The sequence below is a fragment of the Trichoplusia ni genome, chromosome 3 (assembly GCF_003590095.1).
Source record: "Trichoplusia ni isolate ovarian cell line Hi5 chromosome 3, tn1, whole genome shotgun sequence".
Classification (NCBI taxonomy): Eukaryota; Metazoa; Arthropoda; class Insecta; order Lepidoptera; family Noctuidae; genus Trichoplusia; species Trichoplusia ni.
In genome coordinates, this window is record NC_039480.1 from 434843 (window position 1) to 455992 (window position 21150).

The 21150-nt window shown below is 36.5% G+C and overlaps 2 protein-coding genes across 3 annotated transcripts; both read right to left on the reverse strand.

The window, feature by feature from the left end:
* Positions 1-4: 4 nt before the first annotated feature.
* On the reverse strand, positions 5-4304 carry LOC113508784 (solute carrier family 25 member 35-like). 2 transcript variants are annotated; one of them, XM_026891890.1, is made up of 6 exons: positions 3935-4304; positions 2880-3128; positions 2317-2519; positions 1819-1942; positions 1140-1282; positions 5-211 (listed from the first exon to the last, which is right to left on the reverse strand). In XM_026891890.1, the coding sequence occupies exons 2-6, from the start codon at positions 3116-3118 to the stop codon at positions 9-11; spliced, it is 912 nt and encodes a 303-aa protein (XP_026747691.1). In that variant the 5' UTR covers positions 3119-3128; positions 3935-4304; the 3' UTR covers positions 5-8. The 2 variants fall into 2 exon arrangements, with proteins under 2 accessions (XP_026747691.1, XP_026747690.1); XM_026891889.1 differs by lacking the exon at positions 1140-1282 and adding an exon at positions 1332-1474 and having other exon boundaries at positions 3935-4300.
* Positions 4305-18547: 14243 nt separating this feature from the next.
* LOC113508785 (YEATS domain-containing protein 4) lies at positions 18548-21091 on the reverse strand. Its single transcript, XM_026891891.1, has 4 exons — positions 20939-21091; positions 20288-20569; positions 19898-20090; positions 18548-19566 (listed from the first exon to the last, which is right to left on the reverse strand). The coding sequence occupies exons 1-4, from the start codon at positions 20984-20986 to the stop codon at positions 19388-19390; spliced, it is 702 nt and encodes a 233-aa protein (XP_026747692.1). The 5' UTR covers positions 20987-21091; the 3' UTR covers positions 18548-19387.
* Between the last annotated feature and the right edge of the window lie 59 nt (positions 21092-21150).

The following is a 21150-nucleotide window of genomic DNA, read 5'->3' on the forward strand; positions in this document are numbered from 1 at the left end:
AACATTTTTTAAACGACTGGTACTTTTTTACTGCTTAGTAGTAAATTGTTGAGCATGTCCCATATGACCAGGGAGAGGGTCGTGTGAGGGGCTATCCTTAGGTAAAGAGGTCCTATGCCCTTGTAGAGACCGTGCAGACCCTCGATTCTGTATATTTTTCTGAGGCAGTCGACGACTCCCGTGTATAGGGCGGTGCTGCTGGCTGCTGAACCTGAAATTAAATTTAATTTGTTACTAATATTTTGATGAATAATTAATATTTAATTTAAAAAATGATAGGTTAAAGTTGTAAGTATATTCGTTCTATGATTGCTTTGTTGCAAATTTATTTAATTAGTCTCTAAATTGAATCTTATCAAGATTGTAAGTAATATATAACAACCAAATTGAATCACTTTGAATTAAATTTGGTAAGTTTTAAAACTTTAACTTTTTGCAATTAATTTTAAGATATGTTTTTGAAATCATGTTTCGATCTTTATCAATTATAAAATGACTGAGTTAATCCGTCATTTCGGAATTTTGTAAAATTGTCGTAAAAAAAGCAGATAATTTCTAATTCTGTGATTAAATGGCAAGGATCGATGGCGTTACTATGCAAAATGTATGTTTAAGCGAATGCCGACATTATTATTTTTGTATGACTACGAATTTTATTGATACTGGGTCATGAATAATTTTTGTCGATAGTACTTTGCATTTTCATTTGATAAAAGGGCGTAGAGTCTCTACTTGACGACTATGTTTATAAAAATACGATGGAAATTAAAATTGGCATGCGATAGTTATAAGCCCAACTACCAAGAAATAAAAATAAAATGAAAATATAATAAAATAAAATGAAGACAGCATCCTAATAACTTCGCTAAAAATTAAAAAAAAAATTTTTTTAGGAAACAGTGTAAGTAACTGTGCTAAAATAAAAATAATGCACATATTTTGTGAAAATCCTATTCAAGAAAGATAAAACAAAAAAATACAAATTAAACATAAACAGCGGTATCTTCAGGCAGGGAGGTTGTTATCTGGCTGAAAGAACCTTCAACGAAGAAACAAATATTGAACAAAAAACAGAATAGGCCCCAAGCAAAGAGTAAGTCAGTAAAGAGAGCACCGAAGCGAACCGACAATAACATTACCCTGATTATAAAGCCGAGTATTCACAACATCCAGAGGGGTTTCGATACAGATAACCACGACCCCGCACACGACGCTGGCCACGAACGACAGAGTCAGGGGAGACTCCACGAGATACCCTCGAGCAAGCAGACATTCCTTGAATCTGCAAAACAAACTCACGCTTCAGAACCTTAAATTAATGTTATACCAACCCTGGTTGTACAAGCGGACGGTGCACACGTCGAAGGGGCATATGATCACGGCCACCACCACTCCGCTTATTGCGCTCGCGCCGAATGCAAGCCCCAATTGAGAGTTTTTGCAAATGTTGTGTGCCAGCAACACTTCTTTGGCTCTGAAGTGGAAATATTAGTTCAGATGTCTAACCCTAACATCTATAGGTATGTAAGTATTGTACTTAATTGTAGTTAAAAATAACAGTTTTTTCTTAGGTTGGTCATTACTCCTTTACCCATCTGGTGATAAAGTGAAGAGTGTTGACATGTAGACTTCTCTGCTAGTTAACCTAATGGTTTTTACTAAATAATTAAATACCACTTTTTTGACATGCTACATTAACCTCGAAAAGGCCAGTTAAATACATCCTAACGGTCTCCTAAGACTCTTCTTTCGTTTAACTTAGTCAAAATAGAATATTGTCTAGATATGACATCTAGATAGCTCTCATTATCATCTTACGTTGAGAAGGTAGTGAGTTGTGCAGCGCTCCCAACCGCGAGCCGTGTGCAAGTCGCGTTCACTCCCGCGAAGAACCCGCGCAAACCCTCAGTCTTGTAGATTGTGGCGATACCGTCACACATTCCTGGAATATTGCATTCAAGCTTTGAGAAGGAAGTCACATAATGTTATAAAAAAATGTTTGTTGTGTAGGTAGAGTAAGCCTGCTATGCAGTTTTAGTTTAGTTGATAACGTTAACAGTTCGAAAAAAAAAGAAAGTAATAATTATTTTTTTATAGTATGTTGTTACTTTCTCCGTTTGAGATACTGGGTACTCTCCTGCCGATCATTTTTTAAACGACTCTCATAGTGAGGACTTATTCCATGTCACAAGGGTTACAGAAACAAAAAGTTATGTTATATGCAGGGATCGAACTTAAGTTACCTATAGTGGTAATAGTGGTGACACACCACTCGCCAACCAATACATTTACATTTAGTAGTTAAGCTCTAATCACCGTTATATCTGTGCTGTCTCCCCACGGCTATACTGGGATGTGCGGCGGCCTGTATCCTTGTCTTCACCACTGACGCTGGGTTCCCAGTTATACCGCTGACGATCCCACTGGCGGCAGCACAGACCATTGCTTTGTCTATTCTGAGTTCGCCATCTTTGTTTTTAGTCCAGCCATTCACTTCGGCTGTGTGGTACATTCCTAGCCTAAAAGTGAAAAGAATTATGTTATTTGATATTCTTATGGAAATATAGAGGTGTCTTTAATTAGAGTGGGCGTGAGTGGTGAGTCAAATTGATTATGACATATTTTAGGGTTCCAGTTTAACCCTTTGGCTATTGACACTAAGATTGTTGGACACGCAACTGATTAATTTTACTTCACACCTATCTCCTTTTCCTTTGTGTGGCGAATTCAACTCGCACTTGAACGGTTTAATTTATATTTCACAATTACTTGTAAGCAGTTTTAGATACATAGGCAATTGGATTGTTTTGCATTTTTTTAATTTTATCATAATATACATTTCCAATTAATTTTAGCTCTATACTTAGATAAAATTATACCTCACTGAATTCATAGTGAATCCAAGCACCATAGCTGGTGCTAGACCCTTTTGCAGAGCCAGTACTCCGTCAGTCTTGGCGATCACGAATAGCGCGTGGAAGATCCCGCGGTATCGCGTCATGTGTTCGCTGCGCGCGCGCAGCTCGCCCTGCAGCTGTAGCCGGGTCTTCACGACGTCCATGGGGTTCGTGAAAATTGTTGCGCCTACGCCGGCGAGGCCACCGATTATAAAGTCCATGTTTGTTTACCTGCAATTTGTTTTGGTTGAATTATGAATACTTCTAGCTGTTGTGTAAAATATTAGTACTTAGGTGTTTGCTTAGATTCTTATAAAGCATCACGATTAATATGCATTTTTTTTCTATTATATTTTTCTACTTTAATAATTATTTTCAAATTTTGGAAATATTTTCGCTTAATAACAATTTCGGGATATATCAACGTAAGTAAACAACAATTCACAGGGCAGCCTTAAAGGTAAATTTTATCCTAAAATCAAAAATTAAAGATCAAAAATTTTATCCTTAAATATGGCTAATTTAATTTATAATTTCGTAGTAATTAATAATAGAGAGAATATTTTTTTTAAGGTTCAAATCATGGCTTTAAGCATTGCTTCGGCAACCACCACCATGTAAATTACTCTAATCCTCTTAAAGTTTCGATTAAAATTTCCCTCTTTCCGGAAAACCCAGGGTCTTGAGATTTAAACTTTGTTATAATTTCTGTTTAAGTGGAGCCTTTTAAAACCAATTATATTTATTAATATCGGACCAAATATCCTTGAACTTTACTTTGTCATTAACGTAAACCGTTTCAAATAGAGTTAAAAATTATTCAAATAAAACTCGACTGATTAACATAATTTTTTATCAAATGAATTGCAAACAGAATGATGTCTAGTTAAATACGAATACCCAACAGCACCTCATTCACTATACTCTCTTTATCAGCTCTTGGTGATAGCAACATAAGTTAATTGTAGTGATCACGTAATTAACCTATCAATCAAACTCTACATAATCAAACTATGTTAAAGGTTCATTCAACTTACCTTCTACTCCTAAATTAAGCGTAATTATATCACAATAATAAATTAAATAAATTAACCACACACCACTATGATGCTACATCGTCTATATAATTACCGAAGTGATAAACTTGTGAACGAAATGAGAAGCATAATGTTATCTATCTCGTGACATTGAAATTCACAGGTATGATCGTCACAATTGATTTGCTCAGCGATAATAAGTACTATCTCGTAGTGATAAAGTTAAAAGTCGATTTAAATTGGTTTGTAGTAGAGGCCACCACGTGGATTGCCGTGTTGAATGACGCGTCTGTGACGTCACAGTATTTGGCGCGCGCGGACGAGGAAATGTTCGCGAATTAATTTGTGTGGTGTCGTGGAGCCGACGCCGCGACCGAGCGAATACTGGATGGTGTGCGAGAACGAGCGAGATGCTCGGGTAACCGGTTTAACGCAGTTGAATGGACGATTCACTTTTCCAAATATGGGTCAGGTTTTTCCATATTACCTAGTTGGTTATTAGGAAATTTCCCTTAATAACATAAAGTTGAAATTATAATTACATCTTTGTGTCGAAAGAGAGAAGTTATCAGAGATTACTCACTTACTGTTTTTTTTTGTTTTCCCTCAAGGTCACACAAGGTAGAATAACTAAGAATTATTTCTCTGAGTTTTCAATTTTCAAAGTTGTCTGTAATTTTCTAAAACTGTTCTTTATTTGTATGTCAACAATACCGAACGTGACTGAATGAACTGGATGAATTTCGTAGTACTACGCTCTTACTATGGACCGTTCAATCAGGGATGTTACCATTGTGTAAGTGAGAGGCAACTATAGGCAGTGCAGCTTGCCTTCTCACCTCCCCTGCTCTACAAGCTCTTGCCACAGGTTCCATACAAAGTAGGTCACTGGACTGATCTTGTGGGCGAAGGCAGTTGACATAAATACATTTAGGTTAGTGGGTCACGTGGATTTTGAAGGTTCTACGTCGAGGAAAATGACTTTCGTTAATCCGTTAACAATACAAGGTAATTGATTAAAGTATCATTTATTTCTTGTGGAGAATGAATGACCATAAAAGTAAATAGCTATATTATTTAAAACACCATTAATCTAGAAGAAAAGAGATTACAAAAAAAAACTTTTTTAGTTCTGATGATACAGAAGTTAAATAATGTGTAATTGAGAATGTGGAATATTGAAAATTAAATATGGTCTAAGTTGTTCAACAGAAACGAAAAAGTGGATAAAGCTACTTACAGGACCCTTGGAAGATTTCGGACCGGTTTAATTTTTTAATGCATTGATGTATCACGGGGTCTACCGCCACGAATAAAAAGAAAATTGGTGTGGATGTAAAAGATGTTGCTTTACGCTTTATATATAAATATAGTCAGTGTATTTCACTATTCTACTATACTCTAGACGAGTCGGTAGATCAAGACTCCAAGTCTTGGTCCACCTCGTCTAAGACCAAATAGGGTTCCAAAAAAAAACCCTATATTTGTATTTTATATACGAGGGTAGCACTTACCTTTTCTAACCAAGGACGGATGAAGTCCGTAAGAATGAAAAGGCGAAAATCTTTTAAAACGATCTTCAGCATCACACAATCTGGTGAAGGTTCAGGCTCGCTACATCGATATGTAGAAGAGTTATAACCCTGGGAAACAAACCAGAAAATAACTTAGGTATGTTTCAATAAGTAATTTTAAAAATTTATTATCAGTATTTGTAATTGTTTTGTCAGCCTTCGAAGTAGGTTGTATCTTAATTTGACGTAGATAACAGTTAATTATAACTTGTAAAGTGTTTCATGACTCATGAGTTTATTATCATGCATAGGTAAGTAAGTATATTCACTTGATAATATATACCTTGAAAGAAAAAACCAAAAGACTATAATATACTACTACTTTTACGGATTTTATCGCGGTTTAATTTTAGATTTTAGTTCCCGACGTTTCGAAACCTTTGCAGGTATCATGGTCACGGGCAGACTGAGATGGCGTTCGTCTTGACAGAAGATGTTGCTCGTTCTACCTTCATATTTTAATTAATTATTTGTGGTCCGACCTACGCAGTATGAGCTCACTGTGTCTTGATGTCTTGCAGCGCTGCTGTTGGGTTTGGCCTTGAGTTTATTTATTATTGGATCCCAAGTAGGTGATATCTAGGTGAATTAAGTAGGTGATAAATCCGTAAAAGTAGTTTCATTTCAATGTCTAACATTCGCGTAAACCTAAGAAACCACTATATAATATACTAGTAAATAGAGTCCCTTTTGGATAGTTTTGACTTCCGTTATAAAAATCTACATTTTACCTACATTTAAAAGTATAGAACTTGCATTTTCTTCTTTGTCCTACCGTCTTGTTAAAGAAAACTATTTTTGTGTTCTAGCACGTTTCAATTATATTTTTTCCGTTTTATGCGATATTGAAACTTATTAATAAATTCGTAGTTATAGGATAAGAGATTTTTAGGAAAAAAGTTTTAATAGTCGTTGCATAATTAGGAGATTCTCGAATCATGCTACAGCAAACATACGTTTAGTTAACTCTTCTAAATAACTAAACCGAATTCCATGAAAATAATTTGAAGAATCTTTCTATAAACTCTAAACTATGGCTTAACCTATAACCTATGACAAAATAAATGCAGGTCAAACAACCAGTCCAATAGTGTCATTCATTATCCTATCTTTGGATATAACAACATCATTGTTACACGTGCGATGTTTGCTTAAAGAGCGGAAACTCTTTGTAATTAGGTATGGCGTGATGACAGCCCATAACTGCATTGTCAACGGAGTTTACTCGGAAATGGTTCTTAATATAGTTACAGCATATTTTGGTGTAAATGTTTAGGTTTATTGGTATTTGTATTTTTAAAAACGACTCCCGCAGTAAGGAATTTAATCCTGGTGTCGCGGGGGTTTTACAAACACACAAATCACATGCACAAAGACACCTAGACTCAAAACACAAAAACGCGGGGATCGAAACCGCGACACGTCGCGCACAGTGGGTTTGGTGTGATGACCTCAACCACTCGGCTATGCGTGCAGTAAAATTAGTTTACGTAAAATAAGTATAAACCAATAATTAGTTCTTCATTGTTTTTAGAAGAATGGTATACTTACAAAATAATGTAAGAGTTTATGATTTCAGTAGTGGTTTTTTTTCTCGCATTTATACCTTGTAGCATTTCGCAAGTACCTCAGACGGAAAAGTTACGGATCCAGCGTCTCATGACTGGCGATTTTAACGATTGTAGAAATGTCATTTGGCTAAAGTGTCTGGGGTGTCTGAAGGGGTTCGACGTCGCTACTGGTAAATTACACAGAGAGTCATGAAAAAGGTGTTTATACTTTGACTCCATGAATAATTTAAAGGGGGAAGTTGGAGCCTCCACTTAAGCCACTTTTCTCAGAAACTTACAAAAAGAATAAATAAGTACTTTAGCAAACATCGATCATGAACTTAACGATGTAGACCGAAAAACATATTAAAGTGTGAGGAAATTTCCTGTGAGCACTTGACCCTGATTCTTATGCCTAACATTGACCTTGCCTTCGTATGAATGAGTGACCTCGTGACCTTCGCGTGTAGAGACGAACCTTATAATTCCTCAGCGTTAACTTGCGATAAGAGGGCTTACCACAACCTTCTAAAGAAATATTTTGCAGGAAAGAGATGGCGCTATATATGGTCTGTAGTGGCATCTCGCTTTCACAGCTAGAATTGCCTTGTTTTAAGTGGTTTAGGTTGGTTCTTAGAAGTAGATTATGGCAAATTCGTTTGGGGGTGTTGACTGGTGCGGTGGAAATGCGTGTCCAAACCCTACAAATGAATACGCAGTGAGTAAGCCGTTGGGTTTCTGCGAAAGGTAATCAAGGCATTATAAAAATACTGAAAATAAATACCTTTTATATACCTTTTACTGAAAATTTGTTTGGAATTATACTTACAAAGTTATTTGCAAACTAAAAAACATTGCTATACCAATAACATTCAAATATTTAGATTCCATGTTACCTTAGAACAATGTTTTCCTTTAACTTTTGTCAGTGGAGTCTTAGAATTAAGAAAGTATAGGTAAAAAAGTCACATTTTTCATGTACTTGTGTTGTAATCAAACCTGCACCACATGCAAAAGAAAGTCAATACATTATCATACTTAAATAAAAACTATTTCCAGGAAAATACAGGCTAAAACTGTTTAATGTTACTGATATATCAGATACCTTATAAAATAACCATGCAGCTTACACAAACAATACAAAATTACACGTTTCATAGAAAAAACATATTTATCGATCATTTCTGTTTTACGACCACCATTAAAACCTTCACTGGTCTTTCGTTCTGAAGGCTTGATGGTGTAAATATAGATAAGTAATGCATTATGGAGGTAAAAACTAGTATCCACGTGAAAACTGTAACTATTATGAGCACATTCGATTAGGGACAGCATGCCCATGACACGTTCGAAGTAAACTTGACCCAAATATGTAATTGTAGTCGATTTCAATGAGCTTACAACACTTTCAGCCCGCATATTGAGTAATTATGATAGGTGTTGGTGATATGAATAGACTATGGCCACATTTTCTGTTACGCTGTATAGTTAAAACTAACATAAATATTGACAAGATTACGAGACGTCTTGTATTTTAGGCTTGGAATGTATTGGATAAATACAATGGCCGGCAAACTATTAAGTCTTGTAGATCACCTGCGATTTGAGGCCTTTTTTTAATTTGTGAATTTTTGTTTACAATTTGCCTAATCGATTAAGTAGGTACTTGATTCAAAAAAATATTCTACATTTTTTTGCCTGCTACATATCGAAAATAATTGGGAGAAAAATGTGTCAATCCTGGTTTTGAACTACATAATATATGTATGTGTAAAAGACTTGTAAAAGTGATGATATACCCTACTTACAGAATAAATGATTTCATTTTGCGTGAAATAGGAAACAAACATCCGTACATATTAAACTTACAAAAAGCTTTCGCTTTTACTGTATTATAATAGTAGGATTTTTATTGCTTTTTTGGCTTGCTAGCTTGGGTTACATAAACTTTGTTATTTTTTTTACATCGTGTCGTGGTGACATCGATCCGTTGACCGCAAACTTTGATAACCAGTTATTCGAACAATTTTGGAACCAGTGCCTCAAACGACGTTAGCAACAGCTAATGAGTATTTGAGTGGTGTTCGGCAATTGTATGTTGTGTGTAGAGTAAACAGCTAAATGCCACTGTGATTATATGTATTCACCTAAGTATGCTCATTTATGTTTGTGGACGACTGAAGGTAAACAACATCGGTACTTTATAGTATTTTTATAAACCTTGAAGATTTCGAATGCTGAGGAGAAATCGAGACATCTTTCTGAAAAAAAACGCACAGAAGTATGGAATAATAATTCAGTGGTCTTTTTCTTGCCCTTGGCATTGTCCATTCATTATTCAAGAACAGACTTCCATAATTCGCGATACTTCCAATGCTTCAGTCTTCAAGTTCACATAGCAAGGTGGCGGTTCTCAGTATTATAAAATTATAAGCCAACAACTTACAACTTTAATCGATTAAGATATGGCTTTTTATTGGATGGCAAAGAATTGATTGAAGATAATTATTGTCCACATCAATGGCCAGGTGGAAGTCTCGTCTATGTTGTTAAGGCGCCTCTTGGTACCTATTGGTGGCAGAGTTAGTTCGGTCCCATATGATGAGTTTTGACTGCTTTAAGGATATATGCTAAGTGAGACCAAAAAATTGAGGAAAGTCATCAAAGGGGGTAATGTTAAAAAACCAGACATCAGAATAATAATCGAGTAAGTAGCTTAAGTCAGAAAAGCTTCTAGATGCGTTTGATCGTCGGAAAATAGCCGTTCTAATATCCTTCCTGGAAGTTGATATACCTTGGCCATCTGTTCGGACGGTCACCTTGAGGTCATAGGTAGCTAAGACCAGCTTAAAGACCGTTACGACAATTTTAATGCTTATGAATATGATACATTCAAGAAGGTTCAGCAGGTAAATTTATTTTTCCATCAAGCTGTTTAAATGTTTAACTTGTTCAATGGCTTCCTTAAATAATTATGGTTAGTAACTGTGGTATTAACTTCGACGATGTTTCAAGGGCAATAACATTTAGTGCTCCGAGCTTTGACCTTAGCCACACGTGTGTGAAAGCAAACATCGGGTGCTCATGATATTAACACATAGAGGTAAGTGGATAAGGCTATGATAACATTTCCGTATAGGGTTTAAATAAAAAACAGGCAAGAGCGAGTCGGACTCGCGACATTAAGAGATCCGTACAAAAACGTCCAAAAATATACGTCATCCATAAATTTATGACCGTAACACATCCAGAGAGTGAACGAGAGCAATCCGGTGCCAGCAAACAGCATGAATGCATCGACCAGCTCATGTGGCTCAACCATTTTTTAGGGAGTTCCACAAACTGATTGATTGATGACAACTGGCACTAACAGAAAGGGTGTTGGTAGAGTCACGCCACCAGTTTAAGTGATCTTAAAGATTTACAAAAAGAATTAGCGTAGCTTTAGATACGCCTTAATGTAGCAAAGGCACATAATATATAATAGTACTAGGGTAAGGGCAAAGAGAGTAGGTAGGCGAAAAATTATCGTGATTACAGTTTTAAATTTTGCGCATATTGCATTATTAAGCACTTTTTTCAGTTCACGTTAAGATTACCCATACTCAGATACTGTATCAAGATTAAAGCAATCTGCATCGCGAAAATAGGTTATACCTAAATTATCATTCATATTGATTGTTATTAAATGAGCCAGTACCATTCATGTCTTTTATAGGTAAGTATATAATATGTACGTGATTGAAGGGATTGTAAAATTTGGATCCTGAAGCAAATAGTATTGTTTAAATACAAATATTTCATACTAAATCGTGTGCAATGAGTCTATACTTGATAAATAGTGGCATGGTTGGTTATGGAAATTTCTTCAATAAGAATGTAGGTATATTTGAATACTCGTTTTTCCCGAGTTCATGTGTAAATATTGAAATTACCAAAAATAAAACAAAAAAGTCATTTCTTTGACGTGTTATACACAAACTTTAATATAATATTCAATTTGTTTTGGATCAATAAGAATTAATCACTAAGTGCTGTGCGCGTGACATGTGACAATAGTACATTTTTTTCCGATTGTCCATCGAAACTGAAGGTCGTTTAGGATCGATGGTAATGATGGCCATTACACCGCCTGCTGTCAACGTGTGACAGGTGAAGCACGCTTACTACGCTTATACGTTATGAGGGGGTGGGCAGAGGCCGAAAATATTTACAGCCAGCAACGAAATTTAGGATAGAATCAGATTCAGATTAGACCGAAATATTATAAGAATTCCTATTATTTATTTAATTATACAAATAATATCATTGGGCATTGGGTGATTGACAAAAAAAAACTGTCTAATCCTAAATATATTGAATACATATTTTTCTAAAAATATTGAATACATATTTTTCATCATTATGTACTTAGAAAGGAAACTTAGAAAGATTGAAAGCTCTTGAAATGACGAAATGGATGGTAGTGTGGGCTAGTATCATTTGCTAGTAAAAGCGTACTGGTAAGTGACGTCACACGAGACTTTATTAAAAAAAAATTGAAGTGATAAAAAAAATACGATCCATATTTTTTTTGGACATCTTTATAACGGAATAGACAGTTTTTTTTATCAAATACCCTATCGTTTGCATGATTAAATAAAAAAGTACGAAAAATTAAACTTTTGCCTTGTGGCATTAACCCCGCTTTAAGACCTCATGTCTTAAAGCGGGGTTTACGATGCACATATCGGCATCTCCTTTGGTGACACCTGCACCAGTATATTTTCAAGTACCTATTTTATTAACACATTTTTTATGTCGAAGTTGGTTGCTGTCTTTATAACGCATATAATGGAGACGTAATACGTAGATACGTAATGCGTATTGGTCTAATGGATTGGACCTTAAATATAGGAGTGTTTTGAGTCAAGGTCGACCGTAGAATACTCTAGTTATAATATAACTCTTTTAAGGAAATACTAAGTATTGTCAACTTGAATAACTACTAGAGTGTGTACAGTTGTAATTTGGTCTCTAAAACCGAAAGATTAGTTTATTTTAAAAAGGCAAATATATTGAGGCTGCTGTTCCGATCGAATGGGCATTGCAAACTGTGTGTCATAGTGATTTCGCAATGTTATTTTAGTTATTTGATCCGGGTCAACGTAGTAATTAATATATCGAGTTATTGAATACCTTTTGTAATCGTCAGCCATTGTTAAAGAGCTTTTGTTCGAAAAGGAAATTCTAAACCCGTAGTTATACACATTTTACGTACATTTATTTGGTTTCTATAGCATGTTGACTATTTGCCTAGTTTTTATTTTTAACTACGATTACAATTTACAATTTATAGTAATTTAGTTTCAAAAAAGTTTTTATTCAAATACTGGCTGTTAATAATATTACTTGTGTCGTTCACCAACTGTCAATTACTTGAGAAATGCATTGTGTGTCAGTGTATTTATGAATTCGTAGCCAATAGTAGACGTCCCAATAATTTTAGCTAAGAAAACTAGCAGCGGTCACGGATCCGCCAGGGATAAGGTTAGTGCGAGTGTTGCAGCCGCGCGACTACCGGTCAGGTGTGAGAGCGCTCGTCGCCGGACGCCGGGGAGGGGTCACGCCGCCGGCAAGGTCGGCGGCTGTCGGCGGGCAGGCGCGCAGGCCGCCGCACGCCCCATGCTGCCCGGGCCACTCGCGCCGCTCGATCCGCACAAAACGCGCGCGCTCACCACTATTTACGCGCCGCGGAAGTTTCTCGCGCGGAAGAACAAAACGGCACAAATGAGAATGCTCGACAACGATATCCAGATCAAACCTTCCCTATCCCCTTTCCACCCGCTCCCGGCCATCGGACAGAAGCTGGAGCGGTCCAAAACAAAAGTCATCGTCTTTGACTTGAACAAAAACGAACCGGACTCCTTGGACCGGACCGTCAAAATTCGCGATGTGCTCAAACCACTGACGCCGCTAAGGATACATGGGTTCGCGCGGAAAAACTCCTTAGATCAGTTAGATGCTAAAAGGCCGCAACAATTACTCAGGGAGAACACATACGATGTAATAGAGCCGATATACGTGACCGCCGCAAATGCTAACAAAGTGACCAAAAAGGATCTGTCCATCACTAAAAAGCCCCAAGCGACACCTAATGAGCCAATAGAGCCGGTGTCAGAAAACCCAGTGAAGCTGGTGGAGCAACCGAAGGCTTCGCCGAAGACTAGGTTTAAGAAGGCAGCGCTGCAGGTCGCGAAGCTATCCGCGATGCCAGAGACGGGGAAGCTGCTGTGTCTGCGAGAGCGTCAGACCTACCGGGCGTGTCGCGAGGATGACGACAGAAGTTTATGTAAACTGCAGGAGCTGCCGCAGAGTCCCGCGCAGAAGCTGGACAAGCTGACGGAGATATTCCAGAGCCTTGAGATGAAGGGGCGTCACAGAGATAAGATGAAAAAGGAGAACAGTTGGTTCTAACACGAAGCTTAGATTAAGAGAGTCCAATCATTTATGTTAGTGAGGATCCGCTGACTAATGTGTATAAACGTTCTCAGTGTTAACGTGTTAAAAGTAAGAGTTTGTCTATTTTTGTTAACGTTGAATGTATACGAGGATTCATATTGCTCAAGTGTTGTGTCCGTCGTCTTAATATTTTATTAAAGTGTGTCGAAGTTTTTAATGGTGATTCTCATTTATTTCTGCAGAAATTTTCCTTCGACAATAGACGTGGGGAGTATTGTATGGAAAAGTGTGCATGTATGTATAATTCAGATTCATTGTCGTGACCTTGACGAGGTTTGTCAACAAGTTCGCGTGATGTTTCTTAATGGCCGCCACACAATGGCCAACATTGGTCACTTTAACATCCATTGACGGCATAGGACCTCGCAATAATGGTTTCTTATGAGGCGATAAAGCAATGTAAATCACAATGTGGAGCGATGCTATCGTAAGTCAAGGCGCTGAATCACTTCCATTAAATGATTCACTGCATTAGCATTGTATGGAAAATGCAAATCGATATAATTGTTGAATAACCAATAAAAGTTAGGCAAAAAGCTTTAAACTTGAGACTACACATTTTTCAGTTGCATGTCTGCTTACTACGTTCGTGAATTTTGAGTTAGCAACCTTATTTATCTTTGTGCCGTAAACTGTATAAAATGTAGATAAAAAAATGAACTATCACCACTATATGACGACCTCCGTGGTCGAGTGATGTACGCACCGGTTTCAAGGTTTCACTAGCTCTGAGGTCCCGGGTTCGATCACATTTCTACATTGTCTCTTGTCTAGGTGTTTGAGGTACTTTCGTTGTATCTGAATTCCATAACACTGAACACAAGTGCTTTAGTAACTTACTTTGGGTTCAGAACAATGTCTGTGATGTTGTCCGCATTTATATGTAGCTTTTTATGATAGAAGTAGCTTATTTATTAAACCCACACGTATTATAAATCTAAGATAATAAGATATCATGTGCAACGACAAAATTTAAAGTTAGTCATAAAATAGCAACTGTTAATATTAGGTAACCAGAATTCTGGGTTGGTTCAAAACCTTGATTTGATTGAGCACGTAGCGTCTCGTAGCCGCGTAGCGTGCAACTCGTAGCTTGTCCATGACATGTAGAAAAACTTTGTTTTCGAATTATTTAATATTTTAGATTAAAACTAGTAGATTCGATGTAGATTATAATCTAGTTAGCATGATTACCTTTTGATACATCTTAAATTTGTTCTTCAGCTAATTTATTTTTTCACTTGAAATTATAATTGTCCCTAAATACCAGAACCATAGTGTCCTTGCTAACAGCCTTCTCACATCGATCCTCAAATGCCGTCAGTTAATTGGTTTCATTAACATTTATGCGGGCCATTGATTCTGTGTTAAAACATTCCGTCTTGTTTCGTTCTAATAAGGAATAATTACATTTTTTTTACTCTCTGTACCGTTTGAGTACATATTGTATGTGCTGGGTTATGGGTACAGTTTTGTCATAGGAAATCGCTTATTTATGAGATTAGGGACTGTACATTTACGACTGTTAATGTGGCCTGCCTTTAACTGAATTTTGACCATTGTTTACTACACTGGCCGACGGAACCATAGGGAGGAATCCCCAGCGACAAAAAAAAAGAATTCAGGCTTTTTTTTTTGATAACAAGAAACTTTAGACCTTGCCATTAGAAACCCAAGAACATGTTGAAAAGATTCCCACCTTTGAACTGCTAGACCTTCACTCTGCACGTGTACAAACAGACGAGCAATTACGAACATAATTTATAGTTCTGCATCAATAATTATACCTTTCATGTCATCAATTTCCATAGAACCATTTTCTATAAGTTGACATACCGTAGTACTAAAATACTAGTAATAGGTTTAACAAGCGTGTTGGCGGTACAATAGATAGCTAACTGGGTACCTAGATAATGGCTAGCTCACGCCGGATTGCATTCACGCGATCTGTCGAACGGCCACTCTTTGCCTAACCTAGATAGGCTTCGTTGAAAATTAACGTTGTTTGAGCATTCGTTTGTTTAAAAACTTATTTCGTAGGTGGTACTAGCAAAATTTTATTTAGGTGTTTAGGTGGGTTCCTTTTTACAAGCTTGTTTACTTATTGTCCCTTTGTCGGTTATTATATCTTGCAATTATCCTCGCGCAATTACTTACGATGACAATTAAACGTATTTGTACACGTGCAATAGTGTGAAGGTCTACTGGTTAAACGATGAGGATCGTTTAGACACTTCCTTGCATTCATATTTGTATTGCGTGACAGTGCAATATTGCGATGACATAGAAGATAGAACTGATCTGCTTTTAACACGTATTAGTTTTGCCTGAAAGATTCAATAATCTGATGAACAATTCATCGAAGACTTATATGACTTTATCGCACCGTTTAGCGAGAAACTGCCAGCAGCCAGAGCAATTTCTACTTATGAATGGTTGAATATAATGTACCGTAAAACGGGGTGAATAGAGGGTTTTTTGGGGTGGATAGAAACAGAGTTTTTATTAAAATTTGGACGTTTAACTAGACAAAACATAAAGATTATACGCAAACTCACTAGTATTTCATAAAGTAACTGTGTCTAGGCATCTTAATGTAAGAAAATATTCATGTAACCCCCTAAAAACACTATTCTCTATTCACCCCTTGAAACTCTATTCACCCCGTTTTACCGTTAATTAATTTAGTCTCTATTCTAAACGTCTACCCTCATAGAATAATACATATTGTCATACAGTTTATAGTAACCACACATTTTAAACGATTAACCTATTTGCCCAAATTCGAACAATTGCCAAACCTTTGCATTCCATTGCTTAAAACCTAGGTAATTTAAAATGCTATCAATAACCTAGTTTTTTTTTGTGGAAATGAATGAAGAAAATACTTATTTTATAAAAGTCTATATTAATGAAAATGTTATCTACTTAGCAGAAACATTTTAAAGTTTATCTCTGTCTACATTGTTACGCAGAACTATAGTCATAAGAATATACTCATACTTCGCAATTGTTAAATTGTATAACATTGTATCTATTGCAAGCGCCTGCCCTTTAACGTAATTCAATTCCGTGTTGTCCATCTATTCCATCCATTGACATCTAAGTAAGAATGGATCCTTAAATAATTCACTAGAATTCATAACATGAAATGTCACGCGTGGGAAGAGCTGCAATCATTTTTGATACCTACGGTAGGCACTGACGTAGATCAATTACGACTTCGGGGATAGAGGAGTGGTATAGGTCAAGAAACCAAACCCACTGTGTGAGACAGGCTCGATCACCGCGTAGAACAAGCATTTTTGTGAGCCACGAATGCTTGTTCTGTGTCTGGATGTGTTTGTGCATGTCACTTGAATGGGAAGTTCGTTAGAGCGGGAGACGTTTAATGTTTAAAGAATTTTATTCCGCATGAGATATTATAAATTAGCATTAGATTAGAATATTCTTTATTGTACACCATGGAATTACAGCAGTGATTCTTAATACATACAATGTTAGGGTACACTGGCGGTCTTATCGCTAAAAGCGATATCTTCCAGACAACCTTTGGATGGACAGGAAAATTATCAGTATGTACAGAGGTAGGTGGTGCACTATTGTTAAAACATGTAAAGGTATACATAAACATACATAACATAGAAAGAAGAAATAAAATGAATACATACAATAATCAGATAATCAGTGTTTGAGACGGCTACTTTAAAGAAAGGAGATGGTCTTTTACCAGTTTTTTAGTTTTTTAGCTAAGCTATAAATAGTCGTTCGCTTACGTAAGATAGGTCCTACTAACGTATGGGCCATATTAGGTAGGTTTTTTTTTTTGTTAGAACTGGAAATGTTTGATGTCGGGGTCTATCGGAGGTCGGTGGAACCCTTGCTCAGTGAATATTAAATAAGAGCACAACAACCTTTTACTTTCTTTTGATGGACGGGTATTGGCTGGCTGTATACGGTAAAACGGGGTGAGGATAGACGGATTTTGTTAAGGGATAATTTCGGTCTTGCTGCATATATTTATTTTTAAATTAAATCAGCTTTTTAGTATTTTAATATATTATTTTATAATGAAAATCATCCAAAATAATTACAACGTACTTGAAAGTACGTTGGTAAAACCGCCAAATTATTCCGATTGATTCATTGCCCTTTTTGTCTAATGTGAGGTCAACGTATCATTGGTGAATCATAGCTGGGTAATGGACCTCGATTAGGTTCCAATTTCCAAATAATGGCGAATACAAGACTTTTAAGCCTACTTGTCGAATGTAATAGCGGGAATCAAACCAGTTATGTCCAAATAAGTACCTATATTTATACATTTCGACGCATTGAATGCTGGTAAAATGGTAATACATGTAGATAGGCTACTATCGCTTATGAGTGACAGGCGATCGATACGAAACAACAAATATTAAAATGGAGGCTTAAAATAGCCTTTTATGACGTAGCCAATAGCCGTACCCTTCACCTGAGCTGCCGGTCAAGTTCTATAGAACTTCTCATCAAGGTAATTTGGCTTCTAAGTAATTGCTTTAAGTTTTGAGTAACTTAAAATTCAGTTGATTAAAATTATGTTTTCAATTTTGTAACTATGAACCCTTTTTTTTTTTTTTTTTTTTGTTTAGGCGGGGGAATCCTCATGGACACCCACTCCCTCGGGGGAGGAAATGGGTAGTGTCAGACTTTTACTGACTAAACCTGAACCGCCGTGCTACGTCATCCGCGTTTTTGTGTCGGTGTATGGCAATGCGTTGCAATCCTATGAACCCTGAAGCTGCACGTTGGCATCTAGAATATTTTGGAGTTTGATGTCTATTTGCTATTAATTGTTTAACTTCAACCAATATTCCGGAGGTCAGATGAGAAATTAGGCCATTAATTTATTTAAATAAATTAATCAAATGCAAATTAGGCCCTTTACATGGCGCAAATGAGAGACAATTTTTAACGTAGCGCGTAGTGGTTTAAAGAAAAAATATGAGTTAATTATCAATTTTTATTTGACATAATAATATACAATTGGCAGTTATATTCATAGCAAGTATTTATTACACATAAATGTGTATCTACATTGAAAATTAAAACTTATTACTTTGTTTACTATCTATACATATTTCTTACAATTGGCTTTTCGACTTATACGTAGACTTTTAAATATTACTAGAGGGAGAGTATATACGGCAGACCACAAGAATGGACACTTTGTCCACATCAATGAATTAGGAAATTAAACTGCTTTGACATAACAATTATTAATGTATCTAAATGCTAGAGACTCAGTGTAATCAATATTTATGTAAATAATACTATTTTATTACAAAATTAATTTGTCGTACAAAATAACCAGTCTTTATACAAACACAATATTCTTCCACTGCTGAATTGAATGAGTTTTAAAACACGCAATAATTAATTATTTTAAGAATGACCGAAATTCATCGTGTATTTAAAGAATCCAAGCATACTAAAAAAAGGTGATTGAAAACATAATAGATTGTCTAGTCTATAACTATGCTTCGGCGTAACTCTCGCTATATCTGTAAAAGAGAATTCGAAACTATCAATGTAAACTTCTTATCTCAAGTTGAGCAAAACAATGAATACATAAAAACTGTCTTCTTAGAATATACCAACTTATAAACAAAGAAAAACATTACACAAACATTCTCAAAGTAATTAACACTGCAGCTACGTAAATTCAGCATAAAATTGAGTAACGTCGCTCCCTACTACACATGGTTCTCAACGCTGGGCACCGCCGAGACCGTCACTGTCACCTTGAACACGTGTGTCTCTGCCAGGTACTACCGTCACTATTACGGTTACGCCCCGCTCGTCACGCTGCCGCCCGCGCTGCCCTGTAGCTTCCCTATCTCATCCTTAAACTTAGATATCGTCTCCTTAGCAAGGTGCAACTTCTCCTTCAAGTCTGAGATCTCTGTGCGCACTTTGGTTTGTGCCGCTATGATTTTTTGTAGGGTTTTCTCTTTCTTTTCTTCAACTGGAATTAAAGAGAATGATTATGATAAGTATAAATACGAAATAAGTAATCCCTACTAATTTTATGCCTTCGAGACTAAATACATCTTTTAATTTTAACAACAAGAACAATGAGAGACGAATTACGAAGCTATGATGACTTCTGGTATCAGAATCATTTTGATACCTTTCTTACATCAAGAAGCGCCTTTGGTCAATGCTTGACCCACAATACCCACTTACAACTTTACAGCAATGGTGAATTAATGATAAGTGTATGCAGAATCGCTCCGAAGAACTAGCATCACCTTGCTTCCTTAGTATATTCTATTTATCATAAGACTGTAACTTACAATCAGTATCATGGTTCCACGGGCCTGAGGACACTGGCTTCACACTGTTCAGCAGGTGCTGCATTAGCTGTGTAGGTTCCTGAAAGACGATTTCCTCGTAGGACTCGCTGACTAGCGCGCGCCCCACCACCGGCGGAGCACCTCCTTCCGTCACCGGAGATTGGAATAACTTTAGGATGTGGTATAGAGTTACCTAAAAGACAAATATTAGAATTAGATTTTTTTGTTTTTATTTATCATCTGCGCTAATTTGACTGTGCAGCACATGTGTTATGACACATTTCAAATTGATATAAGTAAGGTAGGGTTTTTTTGTCAAATTTGCCATAAATGGTTTTTTCACTAGTTGATTACATTTTAAGCAATGTTTATTTAAGGTGTATTACTTACCGGTCTCTCATTAGGATCATGGAAGTATATCTTAATCACAATTTCAAACTCTCCCCAGCCTGTCTCCGTCAACTCATATGGAGGCTTTGCTATTATCCGGTTAGGGTTAGCATAGCTCTCATGCAATTTGAAATGGACCTTCTTTATGTACGCAGACATGTCCTCGTTGGCATACGGCTTGACATACACTGTCCACTGATGTGTGTGGCCGTCTTCTTCACGTTTCTTGCCAAAATACCGGGCTATATTCCCGTATATTATTGGCTTTACTATGACTAGGCCCTGGAACACGAAATAGGTTTGAGGTATAGATACAGAGACTAGGTCATGTAACAGAAATGTAGTTAGAAAGGCATAATATATTAGTTAGGGTAGACATTATATAGCGAAGAATTAAGACGTATCCAAATCAAGTAATGTAAAAACAGAAAGTGGTGATAATGTCATGTCAAATGTCAACAACAGTAGGAGTGGTAAGAGATAGATCATTGCGCCAACGCTAAATGTTTGTGGTAAAGCAAGGCAGGAAGAAAACATTACAAGATACAACTACTGCATTCGGTAAACCAATCATTTTAGTGATTAAAGTTTAGTAGGTCTTTTATCGTTAGCATAGATCAATAGAAATATAGATTCAGTTAATGATCTCACCTTGACTCTACCCCCCGAGTCAGGGCCAAAGTCGGTCTGCAAGCTCATATCCAAATCTATTTTGGCCGACAGTTTGGTAGCTTTATTTATTTCCTGTTGTAAACAAATATAACCTCACTCTCGCGAGATTATTTACAAATTTAGTAATGTCACTCTGACAGAGGAGAAGTTTCATACTATACACATTTTATACTGTGGTGGACCTCATGTCT

What these genes read in the sequence shown, in the direction of transcription:
- LOC113508784 (XM_026891890.1), bottom strand. Translation starts at nt 3,118, where the DNA reads ATGGACTTTATAATCGGTGGCCTCGCCGGCGTAGGCGCAACAATTTTC. An exon ending in TTCACTATGAATTCAGTGAG is followed by an intron (nt 2,520 to 2,879) that starts GTATAATTTTAT and finishes TTTCACTTTTAG; the next exon opens with GCTAGGAATGTACCACACAG. An exon ending in TACTCGGCTTTATAATCAGG is followed by an intron (nt 212 to 1,139) that starts GTAATGTTATTG and finishes ATTTAATTTCAG; the next exon opens with GTTCAGCAGCCAGCAGCACC.
- LOC113508785 (XM_026891891.1), bottom strand. Translation starts at nt 20,986, where the DNA reads ATGAGCTTGCAGACCGACTTTGGCCCTGACTCGGGGGGTAGAGTCAAG. An exon ending in ATGATCCTAATGAGAGACCG is followed by an intron (nt 20,091 to 20,287) that starts GTAAGTAATACA and finishes TTTGTCTTTTAG; the next exon opens with GTAACTCTATACCACATCCT. An exon ending in GTGGAACCATGATACTGATT is followed by an intron (nt 19,567 to 19,897) that starts GTAAGTTACAGT and finishes CTTTAATTCCAG; the next exon opens with TTGAAGAAAAGAAAGAGAAA.